General features: G+C 35.3%; 1 protein-coding gene across 7 annotated transcripts in view; it reads right to left on the bottom strand.

Annotated features, from left to right (window-relative positions):
• Nucleotides 1-26,229, bottom strand: part of TCF12 (transcription factor 12) — a 355,331-nt gene that overhangs the window by 89,093 nt on the left and 240,009 nt on the right. For all 7 annotated transcript variants that reach the window (XM_036241005.1, XM_036241022.1, XM_036241038.1 and 4 more), the window contains one exon: nt 23,631-23,695. In XM_036241005.1, coding sequence (XP_036096898.1) covers nt 23,631-23,695 — 65 coding nt within the window. The remainder of the gene's footprint in view (nt 1-23,630; nt 23,696-26,229) is intronic.

Genomic DNA, 26,229 nt, shown 5'->3' with positions numbered 1-26,229 from the left:
AAACAGGGCCTGGGACAAACTGCAACCGAGGTACATGCCTGTGGCCGGAACTGAACCTGTGACTCATTAGTCCATGGGCCAATGCTCTAACTGCTGAGCCAAACTGGCCAGGGCAACATCATGAGAATTTGTCAAGTGTGTCACCGAAATCCAGAGATTCAGCAGCCCTGATCTACTAACCCATGATGCTATCATAAAGCAAATAAAGTTAATTTGCCAGAATTTGGTTCCAAACTTTCTGGTAGCTAAGGGGAAAAGTAGACCACAACTGGAAAGGGTATTGGATACACTTGAAAGGATACTCTCAAGTGAAAAGAGCTGTGACTTCTCTGATACATTTAGTATCCTCCTACACCATGTTTAATTCCCCTTTCTGCTGTCACCATACTCTTAGTAGTTGTCCATTCAGACACTATCATAAAGATACTGAGAAATAAAACTCAACTCTGGTCAGAAAGAATCTGTAGAACTTTGTAATAGTCACAGTAGCCCCATCTCTGCCTCCTCTCTGATAATCAAGAAAAATTCTTATTTCAGTTTACCATACTACTTAATAATTTTACAAACAATTTTTAAGGTTTCGGCTTTAAAAAACTGAGGTGAAATCCACATAACATAAAATTAACCATTTAAAAGTTTCCAGTAAGTAGCATTTAGTACATTCATGATGTGCAACTATCACCATCTAGTTCCAGAACATTTTTATCACCCCAAAAGAACACCCCATACCCATTAAACAGTCACCTCCATCTCTCCCCTCCTCTAGTCCATGGAAACCACCACTAATCTGTTTCTGTCTCTATGAATATACCTATTCTATTCTGAATGTTTCATATAATATGTGATTTTTTTGTGTCTGGCTTCTTTTACTTGGCATATTGTTTTTGAAATTCATCTGAGTAGTAGCATGTACCAGTACTCCATTCCTTTTTAGGGCTGAATAATATTCCATTGTACTGACACACTATAATTTATCCATTCATCCACTGATGGGGCACATTGGTTTCCAGCTTTGGACTGTCGTGAATAGTATTGCTATGAACATTCGTATACAAGTATTTGAGTACCTGCTTTCTAATCTTTTGGGTATATACTTAGAAGAACTGCAGTGTCACGTGGTTATTTTATGTTTAACTTTTTGAGGAAATGTGAAACTGTTTTCCACAGTGGTGGCACCAATTTCTTACCAGCAATGTATAAGGGTTCTAATTTCTCTATGTCCTTGCCAACACTTGTTACTAAAAAAAAAAAAAAATTATAGCCATCCTCATAGGTATGAAGTGGTACCTTATAGTGGTTTTGTTTTACATTTCACTAATGACTAATGAAATAAGCAATGATTTCATATGTTTTGCTATATTGTTTTGTCATCATTTGATATTTCATTTTTTAAAAAGCCTATTCAACAATACTGACGCACACATGAAGTATTCAATTTACTAAACCAGCTAAAGATCATTATATCTTTTAAAAATGCTTATAATTAAAAATTTTTTTCAGACTCCTCAAAAGGTAAATTCTTCTTTGAATAGAGTTGATACCTTCTTGATACGGGAAAAAAGTGAAAAGAAAATTTCAATGACCAGATAATGTGATGTGAACAAGAAAAGATTACACAATATTAATGTAATTATTTAACATTAACTATACAAATTCTAACAGATACAGGTTTAACAGATTACGAAAGCTAGATATGGTCCTGGTTGGGTTGCTCAATGGTTGGAGTGTCGTCCCATATACCAAAAGGTTGTGGGTTTGATCCCTGGTCAGGGTGCATATGGGAAGGCAACAAATCTATGTTTCTCTCTCTCTCTCTGAAGTCCATACACATATCCTCGGGTGAGGATAAAAAACAACAACAAAAAAAGTATGATTATCAGACATAAGTGCTGACCCTTTTAGGTAACAATCTCCAGTAAAAATGATAAAATTGAGAAAATCAATATAAATGTAAACAACACATGTATTCTATTTCTTTAAAAAAATTTTTTTTCTTCATTGATTTTAGAGAGAGGAAGGGAAAGGGAGAGAGAGATGAGAACATCAATTGGCTGCCTCCTGCATGCCCCACACTGGGGATTTGGCCCACAACCTGGGCATGTGTCATGACCAGGGATCGAAACAGTGACCTCTTGGTGCATGGGTCGACACTCAACCACTGAGCCACACTGGCTGGGCTATTCTTTCTATTTCTATAGCAAACTTTTAGCAATGGACCTCCTGATTATGTTACTTGTGTGAAAGTAGTATGACCCTGGAATCAAGTCTCCTACATGTTATACTGAAATTTGCACTGTCACAGGTAATGGGTTTTTTTTTTTTTTTCCCTTGCTAGGCACATTCAACATTCCTCAAATACCAATCAAAATATGGCTCATAGTAGTCTAGATGGAACATATCACATGTTTGAGGCCAGAGGTCATGTACCTTGAAATTTTCCTTTAAGTAACACTAGTGTTTTAGGATGTTCCCTGCTCAGTGCAAAACTGTATTTCATATCATGTTTTGCAGCACCTGCTGTATTTATTACTTCACCTGCTGTTTCTCATATTGAAGGCACACATGAAACTGGTCACTGTACATATAATAAACACATAGAGGAACTGGGCATTCATATGTGTCTTAACAGTGCTCCTTACAGCACTTCCTTGGCATACACATTTTAATGTGGCCCTGGCCGGTTTGGCTCAGCAGTTAAGAGCATTGGCCCACAGACCAAAGAGTCTCAGTTCGATTTCCGGCCCTGGTCAGGGTCATGTGGGAAGCAGCAGATCAATGTGTCTCTTTCACATCGATGTTTCTCTCTCTCTCTCCCCCTCCCTCCCATTCTATCTTAAAAAAATCAATGGAAGAATATCCTTGGGTGAGAATTAACCAAAAAAAAAAAAAATTAATGGGCATATAAGATAATTTATACAAAGGGTAAACAATTTGCAGATCAAATTGGGATTGTTTTTTAAAATACTTTCATTGGAACACAGTCTCATCCATTCATTTATGTATTAGCTATGGCTGTTTTTGTGCTACAATGGAAGAGTTGAGTAGTTGCAACAGAGAATGCATGGTCTGTGAAGGCTAAAATATTTACTCTCTGGCCCTTTTTAGAAAATGTTTATTGACATCTTATGAATGCTATGATGAAGGAACAAAGGACTGAATTTGGAGGACTATGAAGAAGTGTGTCTTCACTGAAATCATAAGATATAGATAAACTTTCAGATGAGTAAAATGAAGCCAGGGAGTTGTTTCTTCAAAAAAGTCAAATGATAGTCATAATAAAGACTAACAGAGACATAAATAACCTAAGTCATGAATAGAAAAGCTCATTTCTTATAACCCTAAAAGAAGTGAAATGTTTACAAAAACTTTATGCCCTGGAAATAGTATAGACTTTGTGGTTAGCTACCCTGAGTTAAAATTCTGACTTGTATGATCCAGGGCAAATTATTAACATTAATGCATCTGTTTCCTTTTCTATAAATGGATATATTACCAAGTAACTCACAGAGTTGCTGGGAAAAGTAAATAAGGCTTTAAATAGAACTGAGTAGTATGGTTGCAGACCTTAGTAAAAACAAAAAACTCAATTTTACACCCCCCCCCAATATATTACCATATTCTAGGTATCAGAACAGAATGAAAATAAGATGAATGGCATTTTAAATTGTTTCCTGGGCACAAACTCTTTTGTCCGAAATTAGGAGACCTTGTCTGCCCTGAATCAAAGATGTCAGAAACAGGAAAGAGAACTGATAGACTTCTGGAGAAAGGGTTGACAATTAGAGGCTAAATCCTAAGAGCGCAGCAGATTCAAACTGTTTCAATTTAAACCAAGAATAGACAAATGCCAACTTATTTCTCAAAATGATTAAGCAGAAGTATGTATATTTGTGTGTATAAATTCACACAGAGCATACAGACATATATATAAACATACAGAAAGAAAAGGAAGGGGCGTACAAGTGTGGTGAAATGTTAATTAAGAAAGCTTGGTTAATGAGTACATGGATGCTCATTGTACTATTATTGCATGTTTTCTATGGATTTGCAATTTTTCAAAATAAAAACTTGGAGCAAATCAGAATATGAAGGATCAACTACCACAGTTTCAAATGTATTATCTCAGTTAATGTTTAATGCAATCTTATTATACAGATTTTATGTTATATATGTAGTAAGTAGTAGAACCCTAATTTGAATCTAGGTCTGTTTCAGAGGCTTCTTCATCAATACATGACTTCTACACTAGTCCAGGAACCTAATTATCATTTATCATGTTGTTAACTTGAAGAAATGTAAGTGACCTGTACATTAATTTGTGGATTACCATCCTAAAGCTGAGTAACTTACCAAATACATACTGGCAGACTGCACATATGTACAGAATAAAGGAAGAAAAAGAAGGAGAACAAGTTTTTTAGGGGAAAAAAAGTTTACTTGCTACCAATTTTAGTATTGCTAAACCTTTTTCCTTACTATAGACATATATGGAGATGTGGTTAGGAAATAAATAACCTGTCTTCTTGTTCTATATTGAATATTAATGCCAAAAAAAGAAAAAGTAGAAGCTGTCTTAATCACAGAAATAATCATTTCCCCCTGTTTAATCTGTATCATGAGCTACATAATTAGGCAAAGTAAATATAGAATAAATAGTTTCTTTTTAAGAACACAAGATGATATTTTATCCTGTTAACTAAAAGAAACTAGTACTATAAGAGATAAAAAAAAAAAAAGAAGTTTAAGACAAGGTTTTCTCCACAGGAACTAGATAATCTAGGAAATAATACCCATGCAACTAATAAAATAAATGGCTAAAAAAATTAAGGACTAAACTATTATAAAGCCTAATATCTTGATATTCTACCACTAACAAAATCATATATTTTCTTTTGATTCTTCAAACATTTTGCTAACACTAACACACACATAATAAACTATTTTCCCCCCTTAAATTAAATTATGTATCAACTCATGTTATTGATTTTTCTGCCTGCCTAAAACAAATGAGAAGCATTATTGATTACCACTGATCTTGTCCTGGAGGTATCTCAGGCAAAAAGAATACACAAGTATCCCAGAGGATAAAGAACTAGGCAAAGCAGTTTTATTCTGCTGAGCTGTCTTCTTCAAGGCAGAATTAGAATTCTGAAAAAACATAGTATTAAATTTCTTACACATGCTCAGAAAATAATCTTTTTATAGTCATCTAGAACCTCATCTGTGAAAAAATGTATCTAATTACTGAAGAATAATCAATGTAGGGTTATCCCTGAAACATTAATATAGCCTAGATTATTATAATAAAACCTACATCAAGTTAAGTTTCTTTTTTAAAAATATGTTTTTATTGATTTTTAGGTAGAGAGGAAGAGGGAGAGATAGAAACATCGATGAGTGCCTCCTGCACGCCCCCTACTGGGGATCAAGCCCAAAATCTGGGCATGTACCCTGACTGGGAAATGAACCAGTGACTTCTTAGTGCAGGGGACTATGCTCAATTCACTAAGCCACACTGGCCAGGCTAAGTTTCATTTTGAATTACACATGACACACCTCTAGCCAGTAAATAAAATCCCAATTTCTTTATAAGGAACTTAGTGTAGCTTATTTGATAATTTTTTTTAAAGTTGTGTCTCCCGCCCTGGCCAGTTTGGCTCAGCGGTTAGAGTGTCGGCCTGCGGTCCGGAGAGACCTGGGTTCGGTTCCCGCTAAGGGCACGTACTTTGGTTGCAGTTTGTCCCCGGCCCTGGTTGGTCGTGCGGGTGGCAGCCACTCGATGTGTCCCTTCATGTCGATGTTTCTCACTCTCCCTCCCTTCCTCTCTCTCCCTCCATCTCTATCTGTGCAAAAAAATGGAAAAATATCCTCGGGTGAGGATAAAAAAAATAAAATAAAATAAAATAAAAAATAAAGTTGTGTCTCCCTCATGTGCTTGAGAATTCCCAACTCAAAAATGTGAATTGAAAGGACTATTCAATGTTAAGACTTCATGATGATACTTACTGAAAAATAAAGGAGAGAGATATAGTAGGGGGCTTGGCCAATATGATTTATCAATATAACTGCTTAATTATATTGGAAAGTGCTCTAAATGTGATTTAATAAGAAGGCAGAAGAACATCCTATGTAAAAATGGTGCTGCTCAATAGCCAGGAGGATTCAGAATCACATGGCAATAATTTGGACATTCTTTACCCTTAAAAATAAATGTGTTTGAAATACTGACAAACATAGACTTGTTTCCTAAGAACTGCTTTTTACCATTAAATAGTTTAACCCCAACACTGTACTACATATACTCTGACATCCATAACTTCAGATTAAATAAAGACCTAATTAACTCTGCATCAAAAATTATTAGCCATATTTTATGATTAAAAATTAAGAATTAACTCATCACTAATCTGTTTTCTAGAAAAATAAGATGGAGAGTACCTAATATTATAGTCACATATCTCAAAAAACTTAAAATATTTAATATGGACTCCTGGAAGCTCTGTTCTGTGTATATTCTGCAGAATTCCTTAATTTCATGCCTATATTATACCCCCAAAGTGGTATGCAGTTTTAATACACAAAAGCAAGCAGCTGTTCCCAGATTTGTCTTTTTGAGAGGAGAATGTACTAATTAAAGAGGTAGAAAGATATAAAACAGTCACAGTAAAATAGAGTACATTAACTGTTAAGATTTCTTCGTTAAATTCTTTATAATGCATCATGTATTTGTCACTGAAGGATGAAGAAACAAAATTGTTCTAAAAGCGAAATTAGTGTGGTATTATATTTGCAATTGTTCTTTTAATTTAGAAACATCACAGAACAGTAAGTCCATTTGAAGTTTCACAGATTATGACGGGAACTGAAGAGCGACAAAGAAGCCTCATGCCTCAAGTCACAATAAAAAATCTCAGAGGGTGAATGGGGAATTAGAACAAAATATAAATGTTGGGCTTTAATAATATCAGTCTTCTGTGAATTTTCAACAAATAATTAAAAAACAGATTGTAATAAAATCCAAAATTTAAAATACTGGTATTTGTGAAATAATTGTATTATGATGCAAATTAATTTACATTGAAATTCCAGGGATATGTTAGCAATTATCAGCATGTTGTTAAAGGATTCTATCCTGAGAATCTCATTAGATAGTGATGCAAAGTACAGTTGTTATCATTCTGAGAACAAAGGGATCTTGAATGAGTAATCAATAGCAACTGGCAGAAAATGAGACATTAATTATGATCCTCTCTAGTGTTTTGTCTAAGACAAGATTTCATTAAATGCTTTGTGCAACCTGAATAGTTCCAAGTCATTACCAACACGTTGGATGAGATTATTAATTGGGGGGAGGGGAGAATGGAGATGTACAGGGAAACAAAGTAAAAGAAAACCTAAGATGCTTCTATTCCTTTGCCAGGTCAATAAAAACACATCAACCAGCACTAGTCAGCTGTTATGCTCATTCTTTTACAAATCCCAAATTTTATAATCTCAACATGGTCTCTTGAAAATTTAATTATCATTTTCTATACTTAAAGTGCCATGCAGCTTTGAGAATAAAATGACAGTCATCCATCGAATGCATCCTGCCAATATGATCAACCCAATCTTTCTATCTTAAAAAGAGAAAAAAGAAACTACCTATGTACTATCAAATTACTAAAACAGTACAATCTTAGCAGTTTAAGTTTATCAATCTTCTTTAATTATCAGCAAAAGAGGGAAATTGTACCATTTTAATATTTCCTTTTCAACAATTTTTTTTCTCTGAACTTTTCTCCAAAATCTGGCATCAGTCAATGAAAAGATATCAAAGTAGAGAGATTTGGGATGTAGATCAATAAAAGAAAGATTTCTTGGAAATAAAAGAACTATGAAGAGAACAAACTAAAAATGATTTCAATATAACCAATATTTAAATAACTGTAACTATGCAATAAGAATAACTTTCTTTTAGGATTTTATAGGCTTCCATAAAAGTCCCCACTTCTAAAAATCCTGTAAGGGGTTTCTTGAAGGTAGACTCTGATGAGGTCAGGAATGGGCATACTCTGTCTTCTCCTAAGTGAGTTTTTCTGAATGTCTGAATTTAGAAACCTCATTGTTATATAGAACCCTCTGAAAGTCATCTGCAAAGCTACCAGGAAGCCTTTGAGCAGTTTCTTTTGTGAAGACAAAGGAGTCAACTATGTGAGGTGCTAACCAGAAGAACAGGAGATAAATGTCATTTCTCTTTTGCTTTTGTGGAAATGGTGTTAAATAGTACTAAGATTTTCAGCAGAGGTTCTAATATGCTGAAGTCACTCCCTTTTTACATCTAGTCAATGAGTAGCCAGCCCCTCTTCCCAATCCCTTGCATTTTCAGAAATAAAATTAAGAGCAACACAAAACCCAATATACTAAGTACTAGGCATCTAGTTAGGCACTCAATACTTTTCGAATGAAAACATTCTATACTGGGTATCTTCAAAAAAATTAAATTTCTTACTTTTGAAATTCTCACATATAAACAAAAATAGGAAGAAACAAAACAAAACAAAAAACTAGCACAATGAACCTTCATGTACCTTTCACCTAGCTGCAACAACTCAGCATCTGCTGCTCCTGCCTCATTTACTCGTCATCTCTCAGCTCTTGTTATATACCCCAAAACTGACAATGATCCCTTAATATCTAATATTCAGTCTACAGTCACCTCTGTTTTAATTTTATATTCTGAGATGGTGTCTAATCTCTAGCCACTATTTAATAGACTCTTTTCTCCTGAAATAAATTTGCAAAAGAATAAACTGACTTTTTGAAACAATGTTCCCAAAGAGTACTAAGAACCACCAAAAGTATAATTAGCAAGTTATATGGAAGAACAGAAATAGAAACAATGAAGTGCCCCCCCTTCCCACGCAACTCCCCTATATAACATAACACTCTCTGGCCTTTTAACAGAAGCAGGAAATTAAAATTGCCACAATGAGATATCAACTCACACCTGTCAGAATGGCCGCCATCAACAAATCATCAAACTACAAGTGCTGGTGAGGGTGTGGAGAAAAGGGGACTCTAGTACCCTGCTGGTGGGAATGCAGACTGGTGCAGCCACTATGGAAAACACTATGGTGCTACCTCAAAAAATTAAAAATGGAACTGCCATTTGACCCTGTGATCCCACTTCTAGGAATATACCCTAAGAAGCCTGAAACACCAATCAGAAAGAATATATGTACCCCCATGTTCGTAGCAGCACTATTTACAATAGCTAAGATCTGGAATCAGCCCAAGTGTCCATCAGTAGACGAATGGATAAAAAAGCAATGGTACATATACTCAATGGAGTACTATGCAGCTGTAAGAAAGAAAGATCTTTTATCCTTTGAGACAACATGGAGGGACCTGGAGAGTATTATATCCTAAGTGAAACAAGCCAAGCAGAGAAAGACAAATATCACATGATCTCACTTATTTGTAGAATATAATGAACATAACAGTCTGAGGAACAAGGGAAACCCAGAGACATGGAAGTAGGGTACAGAATGACAACCCTCAGAAGAAGGGGTAGTGGGAAGGAGGAGATAAACCACAGAGCTTGTATGCATGTACACATAACTGATGGACATGAACAACAAAGCTGGGGATGGGGTAGGGGGGACATGGGGAGGAGGGTGTCAATGGGGGAAAAAGGAGAAACATCTGTAACAAAAGTAGAAAAAAATAAATAAATAAAATTGCCTACTGCCTGATACTTCAAGATGAGACTTTCCTCCCACAAAATAATTTATTTTACCTATGTTTCAAATAATTCACAAATCCCAGAAGCTCACTCTGCAGGCAGCTGATGGCTTATTCCTCTTGCTAAGGTGGTTTTTTCCTAGATCACAGGATTCAGATTCAAACATTTTCTGAATACCTATTGTGTGCCAACCATTGTACATCACCCTTTCACATGCTACTTCATGAGTGAATCATCTCTTGGATAACTTTAACACTGATCCAATATAAACTTTTATGTCTTAATATTCCTGACTCTAACAATCCTCTAATCACTGTTGAATATTTATTTCCAAAAGGATGTTGTTAGTACTGGGAACCACATGACTTCTGAAATTTTTAAGAACAATATTCAACTCTGAGATAATCTATTCTTATAGCACCACTGCCCTCTTATTACTTTACTATATATGTTCTTTAGCCTCAACACATCCAGTATCTTGACCTTTTCTTTCCAGCCCAACAGTTTAATCATGGCTTCATTTCCTTTCTTCAAAAACTAGACCTTATAGTCTACAACATTAACTATTATCTCATCACTAACTCAATTCTCCTATCCTTACCTCACTTATCTGCTATGAAATCCTGACACTTCAGGTTCCTCAGTTGTGATAGGAATAATAGTAACAGCATAGCAGCAGCAGCAGCGACACTTTTTTCAGAGTACTGCAAGGACCAAATGCAATGTTTCTAAGGTGCCTATTTATCAAAATGCCTGGCACTAGTAAGTGTCTGATGTATGCTACCATTATATATTATCATTAGCCTATCTAATGGCCTGCAAACCTGATCACTGTATCAATTCAAATATTTGCTAACTGTGCTTTACACTAACTAAGTGTGCTTTACACTAACTAAGCAAACTTGCTGAGTACTACTGGAATAAAGATTCAAAGATATAAAACCATATAGGTTACTGTCCATAGTAATTTCTGGCCTCAAACCTCAGATGGGTCAGCAGTGCCTCTGGGAAAGCCTTCCACTTTAGAGAGCTCACAGAATTGGAGGACTATTTTAAGGCCCTCCCACAACAGATGCTTTAATCCCTCTATTATAATAATCCCAGTAAAGTGAATGTCTAGTCTCTGCTTGAACACACCCAGTGAGAGGGAAGTCACTACCTACCAAGGTTCTATCCCATGTACTATGAGAACATTCTTATATTAAGTTAAAATCAGGATTGCTTAACTTCTACCTACTATCCAAAGTTTTAACCTTAAAAATTACAGAACAAACCAAACTATGCTTCAAATATTTGAAAATGTTTCTTTAATTCTCTTGGGGAAACAATAGGCCAGTATATGATTAGCCGAAAGATGTTTCGTTCTCACATCGATGTTTTTTTCTCTCTCTGTCCTTCTCTCTCTAAAAATCTTTATACAAAATAAAAATTCAAGCTATGTGGGGGAATACTGTCTCTGTTGCAACTACTCAACTTCATCTTTGTAGCAACAAATGAGCCATAGCCAATAAGTAAACGAATGAGCAAGGTTATGTTCTAAAGAAACCTTTTTTTTTTTTTTTTTTTTTAAAGGAAAGGGGCAGGGATAGTTGGCTGGTAGACATACAGTTTGCTGACCTCTGGTCTAGAGTACATCTTTCCAGGTATCTGATTCTCAATCTATGGGAGCTATTTTATAACTGTAAGTTGTAGATCACTGATAGCAATGTAAAATAATTCTTATCAATACACCTGCAAAATAATTCTGTCCTTTGAAGGGATGACCAACCTTCCCCCACCCTCAAAATCTCTATCATCTTCCTCAAAGGAATAAAAATTGTTTGCCTCCATTTGAACATTAATTTCCATAATTTTGATCTATGCATGTGTATTTTTAGATTCTCCTTTGAACTGGTTCTAACACCTTAGATAAAATCTATATGATGTTCATTTTTATATCTGTAGGAGAGTCATGATTTTACCTATTTTTAAAAAATTACCTGTTAACACCTGTAATGTGCTGTTGCTCCATGATAACTAAGATACACCTAAACTGCCTCCCATCCTACTGTCTTCCTATGTAGCCTACAACAATAACATCTCAAATAGTTTTCTTGTCTCCAGCTTATAATATCTCTTGTATATCCTGAACCAGAGCTCAACTTTCTAAGAAACACTTCTATTTTTCATCATGCCGCATGTCCAATTTCAAACCCTTACAGGGTAAAATACAAATCCTTCAGTTAGGCATTCAAGCATTGTCCCTAAAATTCAAAGATCTCACACTGTTCCTCTAAGTAAATATTCCATTCAAGCCAAACAGAAATGCTACTATTCACTTATTTTTTCTTTTAAAATACATTCACCTTTTTTTCTTTTAAAATGCTACTATTCACTCATTCTTTTCTTTTAAAACACATTGAAAGGCATTCATTGATACTTTCTATTTGTCAGGCACAGAGCTAGATGATTGTGAAATACAATAAATAAGTAGCCAATGACTCTGCCCTCACAAAGTTTACAGTTTTGGCGGGAAAAAATTAAGGAAGAAACTACACGATGTGTTAAATATTACTGCCTCAATTTCATTAGTCATATGTTATCTTTCCCCAAGATGTCCTTCTTTCTACTGTCAAATTTTACTGATCTTCCAAGATCTTAAGAGTTCTATACTTCCTTTGCAAAATCTTCTCTATATCAAGATCACATTCATTTTTCTATCTTCTAACTTACATCTGTATTACTTGAGATTTGCTATGGATCATTTTATAATTTTAGTTAATTTTCTGTGTGTACACAGCTGGTCCACCCCAGTTAGAATGTAAGCTTCTTGAAGACTGTTACTAATTCCTTTATTCTGTTGCCTGGCCCAGATCCTTATACCTAATAACACAAAAAAGTATTTGTGGATTCAGCTCTTTATGATAGAAAAATCCTGTAATGTGTGAAGCTGTTCCCTTGACATTTTTCACCCAGTATGAAAGAAAAGATGAAACATTTAAATGGTAAGTGAATTTTGTCTCCTTAATGAAAGTGAACTGGAAATTCTATCACTATTAAGGGCATAATAATCCTTAGAAAATAAGGGACACTTTTTATTAAAAATAAAATAACACTAAAATTGAAAAAAAATCTAGCCCATAAAATGTAAAAGACAATGCATACATTACGTTGTGGATACAGATTTGTGTGATTAGTCCTATGAAATCAGTGCAAAAATCTCTTATTATTTGTTTAAAAGTAGGTTTGAAATAAAGCAAATCATTTCAAATACTTCTTAAGACATTTATTTTACATTTATAGAAATATGGGAGAGAACTACCTCAAACCACACTATATCTAGAGATTAAACAATTAGAGATACTGAAATCATTTAAAATGCATTAAAAATTGTCTTAGCAACTTAAAAGACTTAAAAAGTAAAAGCAGCGCCCTGGCCGGTTTGGCTCAGTGGTTAGTGTTGGCCTGTGGATGAGAAAGTCCCAGGTTTGGTTCCCACCTTGGGTTGTGGTCATGTGGGTGACAACCACTCGATGTGTCTCTCTCACATCAATGTTTCTCTCTCTCTATTCCCCCCCTCTCCCTCCCACTCTATCTGAAGATAAATGCAAAAATAACCTCGGGTGAGGATTAAAAAAAAAAAGTAAAAGCAGTGATGGGTTCAGGATATACCATCCTTGGCTTGACTTACTATTTTAAGCTGAGGAGTTTCAGCCCTTCTTCCCTGAAACAGACCTCAACAACTTCCATGTGAGAGATGCCCTTCCTATACCCAGAGAATAGGAGCCTCTTTATCTCCAAAGACAAAGGAATGCCAAGAAAAATCCTAACAAACAGGTCTTGCTAAGTTTTCCCCAATTTACTACAATTACCTCATACTCACTAATCTAGCATATTCCTCCTCCACAACTATGTCCACTCTTCATCATACCTAGCATAAAAGTAAACAGACCTTTTCTTTAAGTTCCTTATGAAGGATCCTGTGTCATGTAATACTTTTATTTTAAAAATCTGTATGCTTTTCTCCTGTTAATCTGTCTTTACCAGTTTGCTTTTCAGACCCAGCCAGAGACACTAAGAGAGTTGAAGGAAACTTTCCTCCTTTGTATCAGCAAGACTTTCTTATATTCTTATGGTTATCTGAGGCTGGATGATTATTCCATTGATTTCATCCTTGAGGGTTTTATATATATATATGTACTGTCAGAAATCACCCCATTAAGTAAGGGTTCAAATTTTAAAACTGTCAGTTCTCACTGGCTTAGGAAAATTGTTCTCTTAGGAGAGAAACCTTATTGGGGGAAGAGGGAGGGAAGAAGTACCTACACCATAGTATCTTTTATGTAGCAGCCTGTAATCATGTACCACTTAGAAACCATCTAGAAATGATCCTGTTTCTGAAATGACCACAGCATTACAAGTCTAAAAGGGACTGGAAATTTGTTTATTCACTGCACTTAAACCTCCTCTCATGAAGAGAAAAACTACAGAAGCCTTATAACTTTATTTATAGAGTTGTAGGAATTCTTTCTATATCCTGAATATGGGTCCTCTGTCAGAAATATATTTTGTAAATACTGATTCCCAGGATTGTGGCTTGTCTATTTTTGTTTGAAACCTATGCCTGTTTTCTTAATTTATTGATTTGTGTGTGAGAGGGATAGAGATAGAGAGAGAGATATCAATTTTTGTTGTTGTTACACTTATTTATGCACTCATTGTATGTGCCCTGACCAGGGATTAAACCTGCAACCTTGGTGTATTGGGATGACACTCTAACCATCTGAGTGCCAGGGTAAACCTATCCCTTTTGATAAGCAGAAGATTTTCATTCCAATGAAGTCTAATTTACCATTTTTTTTCTTTCTGTATTCTGTGTAAGAAATCTTTGCTTACCCCCAAATTGAGAAAATATTCTCCTATGTTTTCTTCTTAAGTCTTTGTAGTTTTAGCATTTACATTTAGTTCTAGGATCCATCTTCAATCATTTTTGTGTTTAGTGTGAGAAAAGGACTGACGTTCATATTTGTCCATATGAGTATCTAATATTCTACTTGTTAGTGTATTTTTTGTTCAAAAATCTTTCCTTTACCTACCTACTGGACGACTTCAGTAAACATTGTTGAAAATCTGTGTGTGCCCTGGCCGGTTTGGCTCAGCGGTTAGAGCGTCCGCCTGTGGTCCGGAGAGACCCGGGTTCGGTTCCCGCTAAGGGCATGTACTTCGGTTGCAGTTTGTCCCCGGCCCTGGTTGGTCGTGCGGGTGGCAGCCACTCGATGTGTCCCTTTCACATCGATGTTTCCCTCTCTCTCTCTTCCTCTCTCTCCCTCCCACTCTGTCTGTACAAAAAATGGAAAAATGTCCTCGGATGAGGATTAAAAAAAAAAAAAAAAAGAAAATCTGTGTGTGCAACATAAGCGACCTCATCTTAAAGCTAACCTACCACCTTGACATCTGGGTAAACCTGGACCCTTAACTCCCTCCCTTTTCCCAGCTCTGAAATGTGTACACAGAGTTCCAGGCTGTTCACAGGACTCCCTTTAGCTCTCTCTTTGGAGTGAGGGGAACTCTTAACTTACTCTGCCACCAGAGCCTCCTATACCTGGTTCTTTTGATGATCCACACATTTTCACTGCTTAGGAGATACAGGTTCTTGGTCTTGGGGTGGAAGATATGAGGATCCATTAGTCTTGCTGCCACCTGAGACTGCTTTCTGTATATAAGTCCCCTATTAAAGTCTTTAAACTGACAAGCTGGACTTATCTGCCTCATCCTTTGGCCTCTCAGCACCTCTGGTATTTGGGGATTTGCATATACAGCCCTATCAGAAAACAAACTATGCTAGAGTGGGTATACTGGGCTCTATTTTGTTCTAATGTCATATTTCTTAGTCATGCTAGTACTGTGCTGCTTAATTACTACAGCTGTATACTAGGTCTTAATTTATACTAGTCAGGTAGCATAAATTCTCCAACTTTTAAAGAATGCTTTGGGTATTCTAGGTCCTTTTTATTAAAAAAAAAAATTAAAATCAGCTTGTGAATTCCTACACACACATACACTCCTGGTATGGTTATATTTGAGATAGAATTTAACCTACAGATCAATTTGAAAAGAACTGACATTTAAGAATATTTTCTTCCTACTCATAAATATGATATATCTCTGCATTTGCTGATGTCTTTTTAAATTTCTCTAAACGGTAGTTTTCAGTACTGTGGTCTTGCATGTCTTTTATTAAAATTTATTCCTATTTTAACTTTTTTAGATGCTACTGTAAAGGGCATTTCTTTTCTTTTTTTTAAAAAACTAAGCTGTTCTTTATACACGAGAAAATGTTCAGAACTTATGTGTACTACTCAATCAATTCTGAATGCATATCAAGACACAAGAAATTTCCATTACCTTGGAAAAGGAGTAACTCCACAGTAGAACCCTCCTCCCATTGGCAACCACTGATTTGAATTTTATCAACACTTGACAGTTTTCCCTGTTATAGACGGTCGTATAAAGGGAGTCTCACAGTGAGATTTGGCCTCTATCACTCAGCGTAACATTACTGAGATAATTAGATCATTGCATTTTACTGCTGAATACATTCAATGTGTGAACATAACAGGTCATTTATCCACTCTCCTGTTGATGAACACCTTGGTTGTTTTCAGTTTTAGGCTATAATGAATAAAGCTGCTACAAACATTTTCGAGGTAAGCTTTTTGTGAACAATGCTTTCACTTCTCTTGGATAAAGGACCTGGGAGTAAAATTGCTGAGTCATTCGTACATGCATATCTAATTTTGTAAGAAACTACCAAAGGTTTCCAAAGTCGATGTATCATTTTACAGTCCCACTAGCAATGTATTTTCTTTTTATTTTAGCTATGCTGGTAGGTGTGTACTGGTATGTCACATAGTTTTAATTTCCATATGCCCGATAACTAATAATGCGGAGCTTTTGTTTATGTGTGAATTGTTCATTTGTATATCTTCTTTTGTGAAGTGTTTCCTCAAGAGTTTTGTCCATTTAAAAAATTGGGTTGCTTGCTTTTATTATTTAGTTGTCAGGGATCATTATATATATGTGAGTCCTTTGTCAGATGCATGTGTTGCAAATACCTTCTCCTGCTCTGTGGCTTCTCTTCTCATTTTCTTGATGGTTTTTTCTTTTTAAATTTTATTGATTTTTTAGAGGTGGGGGAGAGGGAGAGAGAGAGAAACACTTATTTGTTGTTCCACTTATTTTTGCATTCTTTGGTTGCCTCCTGTATGTGCCCTGACTGGGGATTAAACCCACAACCTTGGCTTATTGGGACAACACTCTAACCAACTGAGCTACCCGGCCAGGGCCTTGATAATCTTTTCTGACGAACATACATTTAAAATTTTTATTAAGTTCAATTTATCAAGTTTTCTTTTATGTTTTCTTTGGTCTTCCCTAAGAAATTTTTATTTACTCTGAAGTGGCAGAGATATTCATCTATATTTTTCCCTACCAACTTTATTATTTTAGTTTTCATTTTTAAGTCCATGATCTACTCAAATTTATGTTTGTGTATAGTGTAAGGTAGGATTGAGTTTTTTTGTTTGTTTGTTTTAATATTGATATACAGTTGTTTCAGCACCACGGGTTAAAGAGGTGTTAATTTTCTCACTAAATTACAGGGTTGATCTTATCAAACATCATTTATCATATAGGTGTGGGTCCTTTTCTGGACTCTACTCTGCTCCATGATCTATCTGTCAATCTTTATAGGAATACCACACTGTCATGATTAGTACAGCTTTGCAGTAAATACTGAAGTCAGCTAAAATAAGTCTTTTCTCCTTTTCAAAATTATTTTGGTTCTTAATCCTGTGCCTTTTCAAATGAACTTTTAAATCACCTTATCAATGTCTATAAGAACCTGCTGGAATTCTGACTGGGAATGCCCTAAGTCTATAGCTCAATGTAACGAGGATCTAAATGATACTGAGTGTTCCAATTCATGAACATGGCATATCTCTCTATTTAGATCTTAATTTCTCTCAGCACTGTTGTAGTCTTTCTTTAACCAGTGGTTTCACTTTCTGTGGTTTCAATTTTCTGTGGTCAACAACAGTATAAAAAATATTAAATAAAAAACTCCAGAAATCGCCCTGGCCAGTTTGGCTCAGCAGTTGGAGCGTCAGCCTGTGGTCCGGAGAGACCCGGGTTTAGTTCCCGCTAAGGGCGCGTACCTCGGTTGCAGTTTGTCCCCGGCCCTGGTTGGGTTGTGTGGGTGGCGACCACTCCATGTGTCCCTTTCACGTCGATGTTTCTCTCTCTCTCTCTCCCCCTCCCACTCTATCTGAACAAAATATCAAAAAATGTCCTTGGGTGAGGATAAAAAACAACAACAACAAAACCTCCAGAAATAAACAATTCATAAATTTTAGATTGTGTGCCATTCTAAGTAGCATGATGAAATCTCACACTGACCATAAAGTAAGCATAAAATTGCTTGTCATGTATCGTCAGAAGGTCAACAGAAGCCTAACGCTATGCTACAATGCCTACTGTCAATCATTTCTTCACACAGGCATTTTAGCATCTCACATCATCACAAGAAGTGAGTATAATACAGTGAGATACAGTAGACTGTTATCTGCAGGAAATATGTTCCAAGCACCCCAATGAGTGCTTGAAACAGTGGATAATACCAAACCTATGATATATATTTTTTGTTATACATGCATACCTTTTCACTTGAAGAAAGCATTTTATGGCTTCTCTTTGGCACATCTGGATTGCTAGTATCACTCTTCTTGTGCTTTGGGGCCATTATTAAGTGAAGTAAGGATTACTTGAACACTGATAACCAAAGGGCTAGAAAGTAAGAAAGGTGGGCAGCATATACTGCATAGATAGATTGGGCAAAATATATACCACTATATTTTATAGTTTTGCTATTTGAAGTCTTGAAATTTTTTATTAAATTTATCCCTCAGTATTTAATGCTTTTTGTTATATGACTATAAATAGTACTATTTTATAAATTTCATGATCTAATTGTTCATTGCTAGTGTATAGAAATGCAATTAGTTTTTTAACTGGCTTTGTATCCTGTGACATAGCTAAAAGTACTTATTAGTTCCAGAAGTTTTTTTGATGATTCCTTAGGTTTTCCCATGTACACAAACATGTCTTCTGTAAAGTCAGCTTAATTTATTCCTTTCCAATTTTTATGCCTTTTTTTTTCTGGTCTTATTACACTGGCCAGGACATAAAATTCAAGTGATGAGAGTGGAAATTCTTCGCTTGTTCCTAATATTAGGGGGAAAACTATTAGTCTTTCACTATTAGGTAAACTCTTAGTTATAGTTTCAAGGATGTCTTTTATCAAGCTAATAAAGCTGTTTTCTATGCTTAGTGTGTTGAGAAGTTTTATTATGAGTATTTGAATTTTCAAATATCTTTTTTACATCTATGGAAAATATCACATTGTTTTTCTTCTTAATTCTGTTAATGTGGTAAACTGAATTGACTGATTTTCAAATGTTAAAGCCAAACTTTCATTTTCTGGCACAAATCAGATGTGCAGTTTGAGGATAAGGGTGTTGTTCACCTCACAAAATGATCTACAGAGTATTCCCTCCTCCTCTGTTACTGAAAATAGTTTGTATAAGATTGTTATTTTTTCCCCCTAAGCATTTGAAAGAATTCACCAATAAAACCATATGACCCTCAAGTTTTCTTTGTGGGAAAGTTTTTGAGATAAATTTACCTTCATTAATAGATATAGGGCTGCTCAGGCTTTCTGTTTTACCTTGTTCCCTGTTGGTAAGCATTTTTTGAGAAATTTGTTTATTTCACCTAAGTTGTCAAATTTACTAAATCAAGTCATTTACAATATTTTATTATCTTGTTAATGTGTATACAATATACAATGATAACCCTCTCTTCCATTCCAGTATTGTAATCTGTGTTCTTTTCTTCTCTGCCCACTCCCCTTTTGTCTTAATCAATCTAGCTAGAAGTTATTAATTTTATGGTTTTCAATCAAATTTTGGCTATGTTAATTTTTCCTATTATTTGTATATTACACTGATTTCTGCTTTTATGTGTATTATTTCCTCCCTTCTACTTATTTTGTGTTTCTCTTTTCTAACTTCTTAAGGCAGAACATCAGGTCATGCACTGTAGAACTTCTTTTCGAATACAAGCATTTAAAGCTATACTTTTTCTTCTGGGCACGGCCTTAGCTGCACCAGCAAATTTTGCTATGTAATATTTTATTACCTTTGAATTTAAATTATCTTCTAAATTCTTTTGTGATTTTATTTTTTAGAACCATGAGTTATTTGGACATGGGTTTTTAAATTGCAAATTTTTGGTGTTATTCTAGGTTTCTTACTAACTTCTCATTTAATTCTTTTGTGACTTCAAAACTTCTCAATATATTGACACTAGTTATACAAACCAGAGTATCAAATGTAACATGTGCCTCTGAGAAGAATTTATATTCTTTGGTTGTGGGGAATAGAGTCCTACAAACTAGGTCATGGTAGTTGCCTATTCATTTAGTTCTATATCTTTACTAAGTTTTTATCTAGTTATTCTGAGAATTATTAAAATCTTTAATTATAGTTGTGTATTTGTTTATTTCTCTCTTTAATTCTATCAATTTCTGCCTCATTTATTTTGAAGCTCTGTTACTAGCTGTATATACATTTATTATTTTTCTATCTTTCGAATGTATTGACTCATCATTTTATCATTAAATGTATGCACATGACACTGGCTATAACAGAAAAAGAATACGGTAAAGAAGCAAATGGTATGGGTAAATTTCCAAATCAATAAGTGTTAACTGCATTTTTAAAGTTAAATGTCATTTTCTAAAGGGTATATTATCTGAACTCTGATAAAACTTAAATCTCTTTGGATGAAAAACAAGACCCATCCTCCTCTTCTAGGTTTGAACACTTTGAGAAAAACATAGATAAACTACTTAAATACTTAAAAGGTCTCAATGAGAAACTACTATAATGATGAAAGGATTTTTCACTTTATGATGGCAGTTTTTAAAGTATTATACCTATTGTTAATGAAGATGTTGGCTTCTACGTTCTGTATTGAAGCAATTAAAAGTTCAACTGAAGAACCATCTATCAGTGTTTCCAGTAATATTGCTACACCAGTTTTCTTTTAATGGCTCATCAGTTATATGATTGCCGTGAAGGTAATACGAGGAGACTCATTTAGTAACATATTATTACATCATCTTAACATGAAGTAAGGTCCAGCAGGCATTATTAAATTAGCCTGAATTTTGCAGTATGTCAGCAGCATTTTATGTACATTAATAGCAGAGTTAATGTTCCTTGGGGGATTTTGTTAAAGAAAAATGGTTTCAAAGTGCTGTTTCGGTATAATTTTTTAGTCATTATTTGTATTTCCTTGTTATCATCATTGTGTGGATAAAATCTTCATGTGACTTGTGAAAAGGTAAGACAAAATGGTAGCCAATTAGTATTTTTTTCTTCTCTAACCTATTATAATAAATACTGTTTGGAACACAGGTATTTCTTTGAATGGGAGAGAGATATCTCTTTTAACTCTTGAATTTCCTCAGCTTACTACTTAGGCCTCAAATCTGCTGGTGCTATCCATCACAATATCTCCTGTGAACTGCAACACAGAGTGAGGTAACAATAATAAACAGCAAAGCCACTGTTCCTCTCTACTTGTTTTAAGAGTCCTCTCGTCTTCAACGAGAGTATTTGTCCTTGCTGCAGCATAATCTTCATTCCTCTGTGCTGAATTTTGGGCTTCCTCTTTGGGGAACACGCACTGCTTCTGTGAATTCTTCATGAACAAATCTTTTTTCACTTGAATAACTTTAAATCTTCTTGTATATAGCAATATTATTTTGTATTTCATACATTCTAGTAGACTTATATTTTTCTTTTCTACAGGTCGGCCTGATTTCTCCAACATGTTATAAACAATTGTTAAACAGCAATCATAGTTTCTTCTTATTTCATACTCCATACGTGTTTATATTTCGTGTATAGAGAGGAACTGGGTTTCTTAAAGTATAATCCCCAGTTCACGTGAATCAGATCACCTGGGGCACTTGTGAAAAATATAAATTCCCAGGCCCCCTCCTCAACCAAACAAGTTAAAATGGAAGGACGGTATGGGAACAGAATAGGAATCTGAAGGATTCTTATGATGAAGTATAGTTACATCATAGTTAAAAACATCAAGCACGAGTTTAGAAGGTTTACCACTTGCTAGATGCATGGCCTTAAGCAAATTACTTAATATCTCTGAAGAACACCCATTTATCTGCAAAATGAGTATTGTTAAAGGATTAAATGTGTTTATGTAATGGGCTCAGTTAGTGCTCAGCAGTAAATGGTAGCAATTGTTATTACAGTGCTATGCATGTACATTTAAAATAAATTGTGTTCTTTAAATAAATCTTCACCCAAGGTTATGTTTAGAGAGAGGAAGGGGGTGGGGAGAGAAACACAGATATGAGAGAGAAACACTGATTGGTTGCCTCTCATATGTGCTTCAACTGAATCAAACCTGCAACCTAGGTGTGTGCCCTGACTGGGAATCAAACCCAAAAACTTTTGGTGCATGGGATGACACTCCACCCAGCTGAGCCACCTGGCCAAGGCTCAAATAAATGTGTTTTGATATGAATTAAATCTGGTATAAACACACATTAATCCTTGGCAAAAACTGTAAGATTCATCGTTGCAAAATTAGTGAACTATATAAAAATAGAGCTTAACTAAATAGATTTTAACTAAATAGCAATACCTTTGCCAAGAGAGTATCCATGTCAATACAGGCATTAACCATTATTTATTAGAGGCAGCTGTAGTTTTAAGGAGCTTACAACAGCTTTTTCATCAAGTTAGCAGTAGTTGTGAACACTGCACAAATGGCTCTCAAACGTTTGGGTCTATTAAAAATACTGTTAAGGGCTCAACTAGCTTTTGTTCTGTGGATTATATAAACTGAAACCTCTGAAAATTATTCATTTATTTTGTAAAATTTATGTGAAAGCAAAAGTGCTTATTTTATTTTTCAAATGAGAATAGTCAGTGCAGAGATGGGATTTACGGTGAAATGACTTTTCTTATGACCGCAGGTCCTAACTTGTAGAGATGGGATTTGAGCCTAGGTCTTCTAACTCTGAATGCCACAATTATGGGATATGCATTAAATGGAGTAGTACTGCTAGCATGACAGTTAAAATTGGCTCACATGCCCATGTGTGAAAGTAGGGTGGGTCTGCATGCAGAGAGCAGAAAACAAATTTAATATACGCTGCCTTTCCTTTCTAATCTTTTTGGCTTGATGCTGATGGGAATCTGCAGTGAACTGAATTCAGGATTCTCAGTCTAAAGAAATGGGGGAAAAGGCAGAGAAGATGACCAGTATTAGATCCCTAACATGCTAGGGAATGTGGAAGAACTGAAATGAAGTTTCCAAGAGACCACAGAAAGTGTAACAATTTGATTAGATATAGGACTGAAATGAAAATATTTCCAACGTTAATAAGTTTAACATTACAGGATATTCAAGCTACACAGAGTAACTGTATGCTCTTCATGTAATGCATGAGGAGCTTTGTTTTTTTAAATAAGGAAATATGTAAAAATCATTTTCAGAAATGGTAAGCATTTTGGAAGGAGGTAGGAAGATGACTGCTACTCTGCTTCCAGTTAAAAAGACCAGTGAATTGGGAAAGGCAAACCATTTTAACCAGAGGGAGCACAAGTATGTCAAATTGCTAAAAACAAAACAAAACACAACACAGTCACAAATTAAAGGCACAAATAATGGTGAAATAAATTGAATAAATGTCTACCTCCTCCATTAGAGCCTTCATTTATGTATTACACAATTATCTCACAGCTTTTGTAATTATTAAACTTACTTGGCAGCCTGGTAATCCAGTGTCTCTGCTGTACAGGGAAAATGAGCCCCTCTCTGATGTTTTTCCTGTAAAACAAAGAAAGTAACTTTATATGAAAACCTTCATTTGTTGACAGAAGTCAGCTTCTAGATCATCCATGGTAATTATATTGGGGTTTGGAAGTATGGAGAACACATTAGAAACAAGAAGATAAAATTCAATAAATAAAACTTTAAAAGCTTACTATCATTCCAGTCAGTTCAACAAATTCTGACTTTCTACATACAATAGCATGTGTTTTATTAAATGCTTTCTTTTCACTGTGAAACATTAAAAAATATTCAAAAGAGTGGATATCTGTATAGCCAACAGTGTTATACATGTACCCACTAGTGGTAATTACATTTTCCCATATTTGCTTCAGACTGAACATTTCCCCCTGTATCTTCTCCTTCAGAAATTAAAACAGTATTAGACACAGCTCAAATTTCACCAGGCCCCGAGGTAACCATTATCATAAAATTGATGTATATGATTCCTATGTATATTTTGAACCTTTAAATATATATTCACTCAAACAATAAACATTACTGTTTGTGTTTAATACTTTTAAACAGGTGAGATTACATGGTATCTATCCTTTGAAATTTGCATTTTTGTGCAATGTTATGTTTTTGATACATGTTAGCAGACACTTAGTTCATTCATTTTTACTGTTATAAAATGCCCCACTACACAAATAAAGTCACAGTTGGTACATTCCCATACTGAAAGAAACGTTAGTTTCTACCTTTTTGTTGTGAAAATTGCTGAAACAAATACCCTTATACAAGTGTTATATACACACATAAGAGTTTCTCCAGGACAGACACAAAGAAATGGAACTGCAAGATTAAAAGTTGTACACTTTCAACTTTATAGGTATTGCCTTACTCTGAAGTCATCCTGCCATTCCCAGAAACGTGTAAGATTTCCTGTTGGGACTTTATCTGCAGTTTAAAAGTCAAATGGCCAAGTGGCAAGAAAGGTATGGGCCAGCTCTACAGAGAGAACAGATGTCCCACAGTGCTGACAATTAACAGCAGTATACTGACTCATTTGCTTTTTTTTAATCCTCACCTGAGGATATTTTCCATTTATTTTCAGAAAGAGTGGGAGGGAGAGATAGAGAGAAACATCAATGTGAGAGACACATTGGTTGCCTCCTGCACGACCCCAACCAGGGCCAGGGATGAACTACAACTGAGATACATATCCTTGACCAGAATCGAACCCACGACTCTTTCTTTGGTCCAAGGGCTGATGCTCTAACTGCTGAGCCAAACTGGCCAGGGCTGACTCATTTGTTTTTTAAAACACCAGAGTTTAAGTATGTTCAGTAAAGTGAATCCACAAATATATATATTTTTTTGATGTACCAGAATAAGATTTATTCTCTCTTTTATTTTTTTTTAGTCATTTTTTTTTAAATTTAAATTTTTAATTTTTTTTTTTTTGTTAGATGTTTCTCCTTTTTTACCCCATTGGCACCCCCCCCCCACCCCGTCCCCAGCTTTGTTGTCCATGTCCACTGGTTATGCATACATGCATATAAGTTCTGTGGTTTATCTCTTCCCAACCCCATCCCCTACCCCCTCTTCTGAGGGATGTCAGTCTGTGCCCTACTTCCATGTTTCTGGGTCTACCATATTCCTCAGACTGTTATGTTCATTATATTACGTATATAAGTGAGATCATATGGTATTTGTCTTTTACTGCTTGGCTTATTTCACTTAGGATAATACTTTCCAGGTCCCTCCATGTCGTCTCAAAGGATAAGAGATCTTTCTTTCTTACAGCTGCATAGTACTCCATTGTGTGTATGTACCACTGCTTTTTTATCCATTTGTCTACTGATGGACACTTGGGCTGTTTCCAGATCTTAGCTATTGTAAATAGTGCTGCTACAAACATGGGGGTACATATATTCTTCCTGATTGGTGTTTCAGGCTTCTTAGGGTATATTCCTAGAAGTGGGATCACTGGGTCAAATGGAAGTTCAATTTTTAATTTTTCGAGGTACCAACATATTGTTTTCCATAGTGGCTGCACCAGTCTGCATTCCCACCAGCAGTGTATTAGAGTCCCCTTTTCTCCACACCCTTGCCAACACTTGTTTGATGATTTGTTGATGGCAGCCATTCTGACAGGTGTGAGGTGATACCTCATTGTTGTTTTAACTTGCATCTCTCTGATGATCAGTGTCATTGAGCATTTCTTCATATATCTCTTGGCCATTTGTATGTCCTGTTTGGAGAGGTGTCTATTCAGCTCCTCTGCCCATTTTTTAATTGGGTTCTTTGTCTTTCTTTTGTTGAGTTGTATGAGCACACTATATATATTGGAAATTAACCCCTTATCTGATGTATCACTGGCAATGATGTTCTCCCATACAGTGGGTTGCCTTTCCATTTTGATGATTGTTTCTTTTGCTGTGCAGAAGCTTTTTAGTTTGATATAGTCCCATGTGTTCATTTTTTCCTTTGTTTCTGTTGCCTTAGGTGATGTATCAGTGAAAATTCTGCTCCGTATGATGTCCGAAATTTTGTTGGCTGCATTTTCTTCTAGAATTTTTATGGTG

This window comes from Molossus molossus, unplaced genomic scaffold, assembly GCF_014108415.1.
Source record: "Molossus molossus isolate mMolMol1 unplaced genomic scaffold, mMolMol1.p scaffold_m16_p_1, whole genome shotgun sequence".
NCBI lineage: Eukaryota > Metazoa > Chordata > Mammalia > Chiroptera > Molossidae > Molossus > Molossus molossus.
The sequence above is the reverse complement of the archived record's forward strand: the minus strand, read 5'-3'. Positions and strand labels throughout refer to the sequence as shown.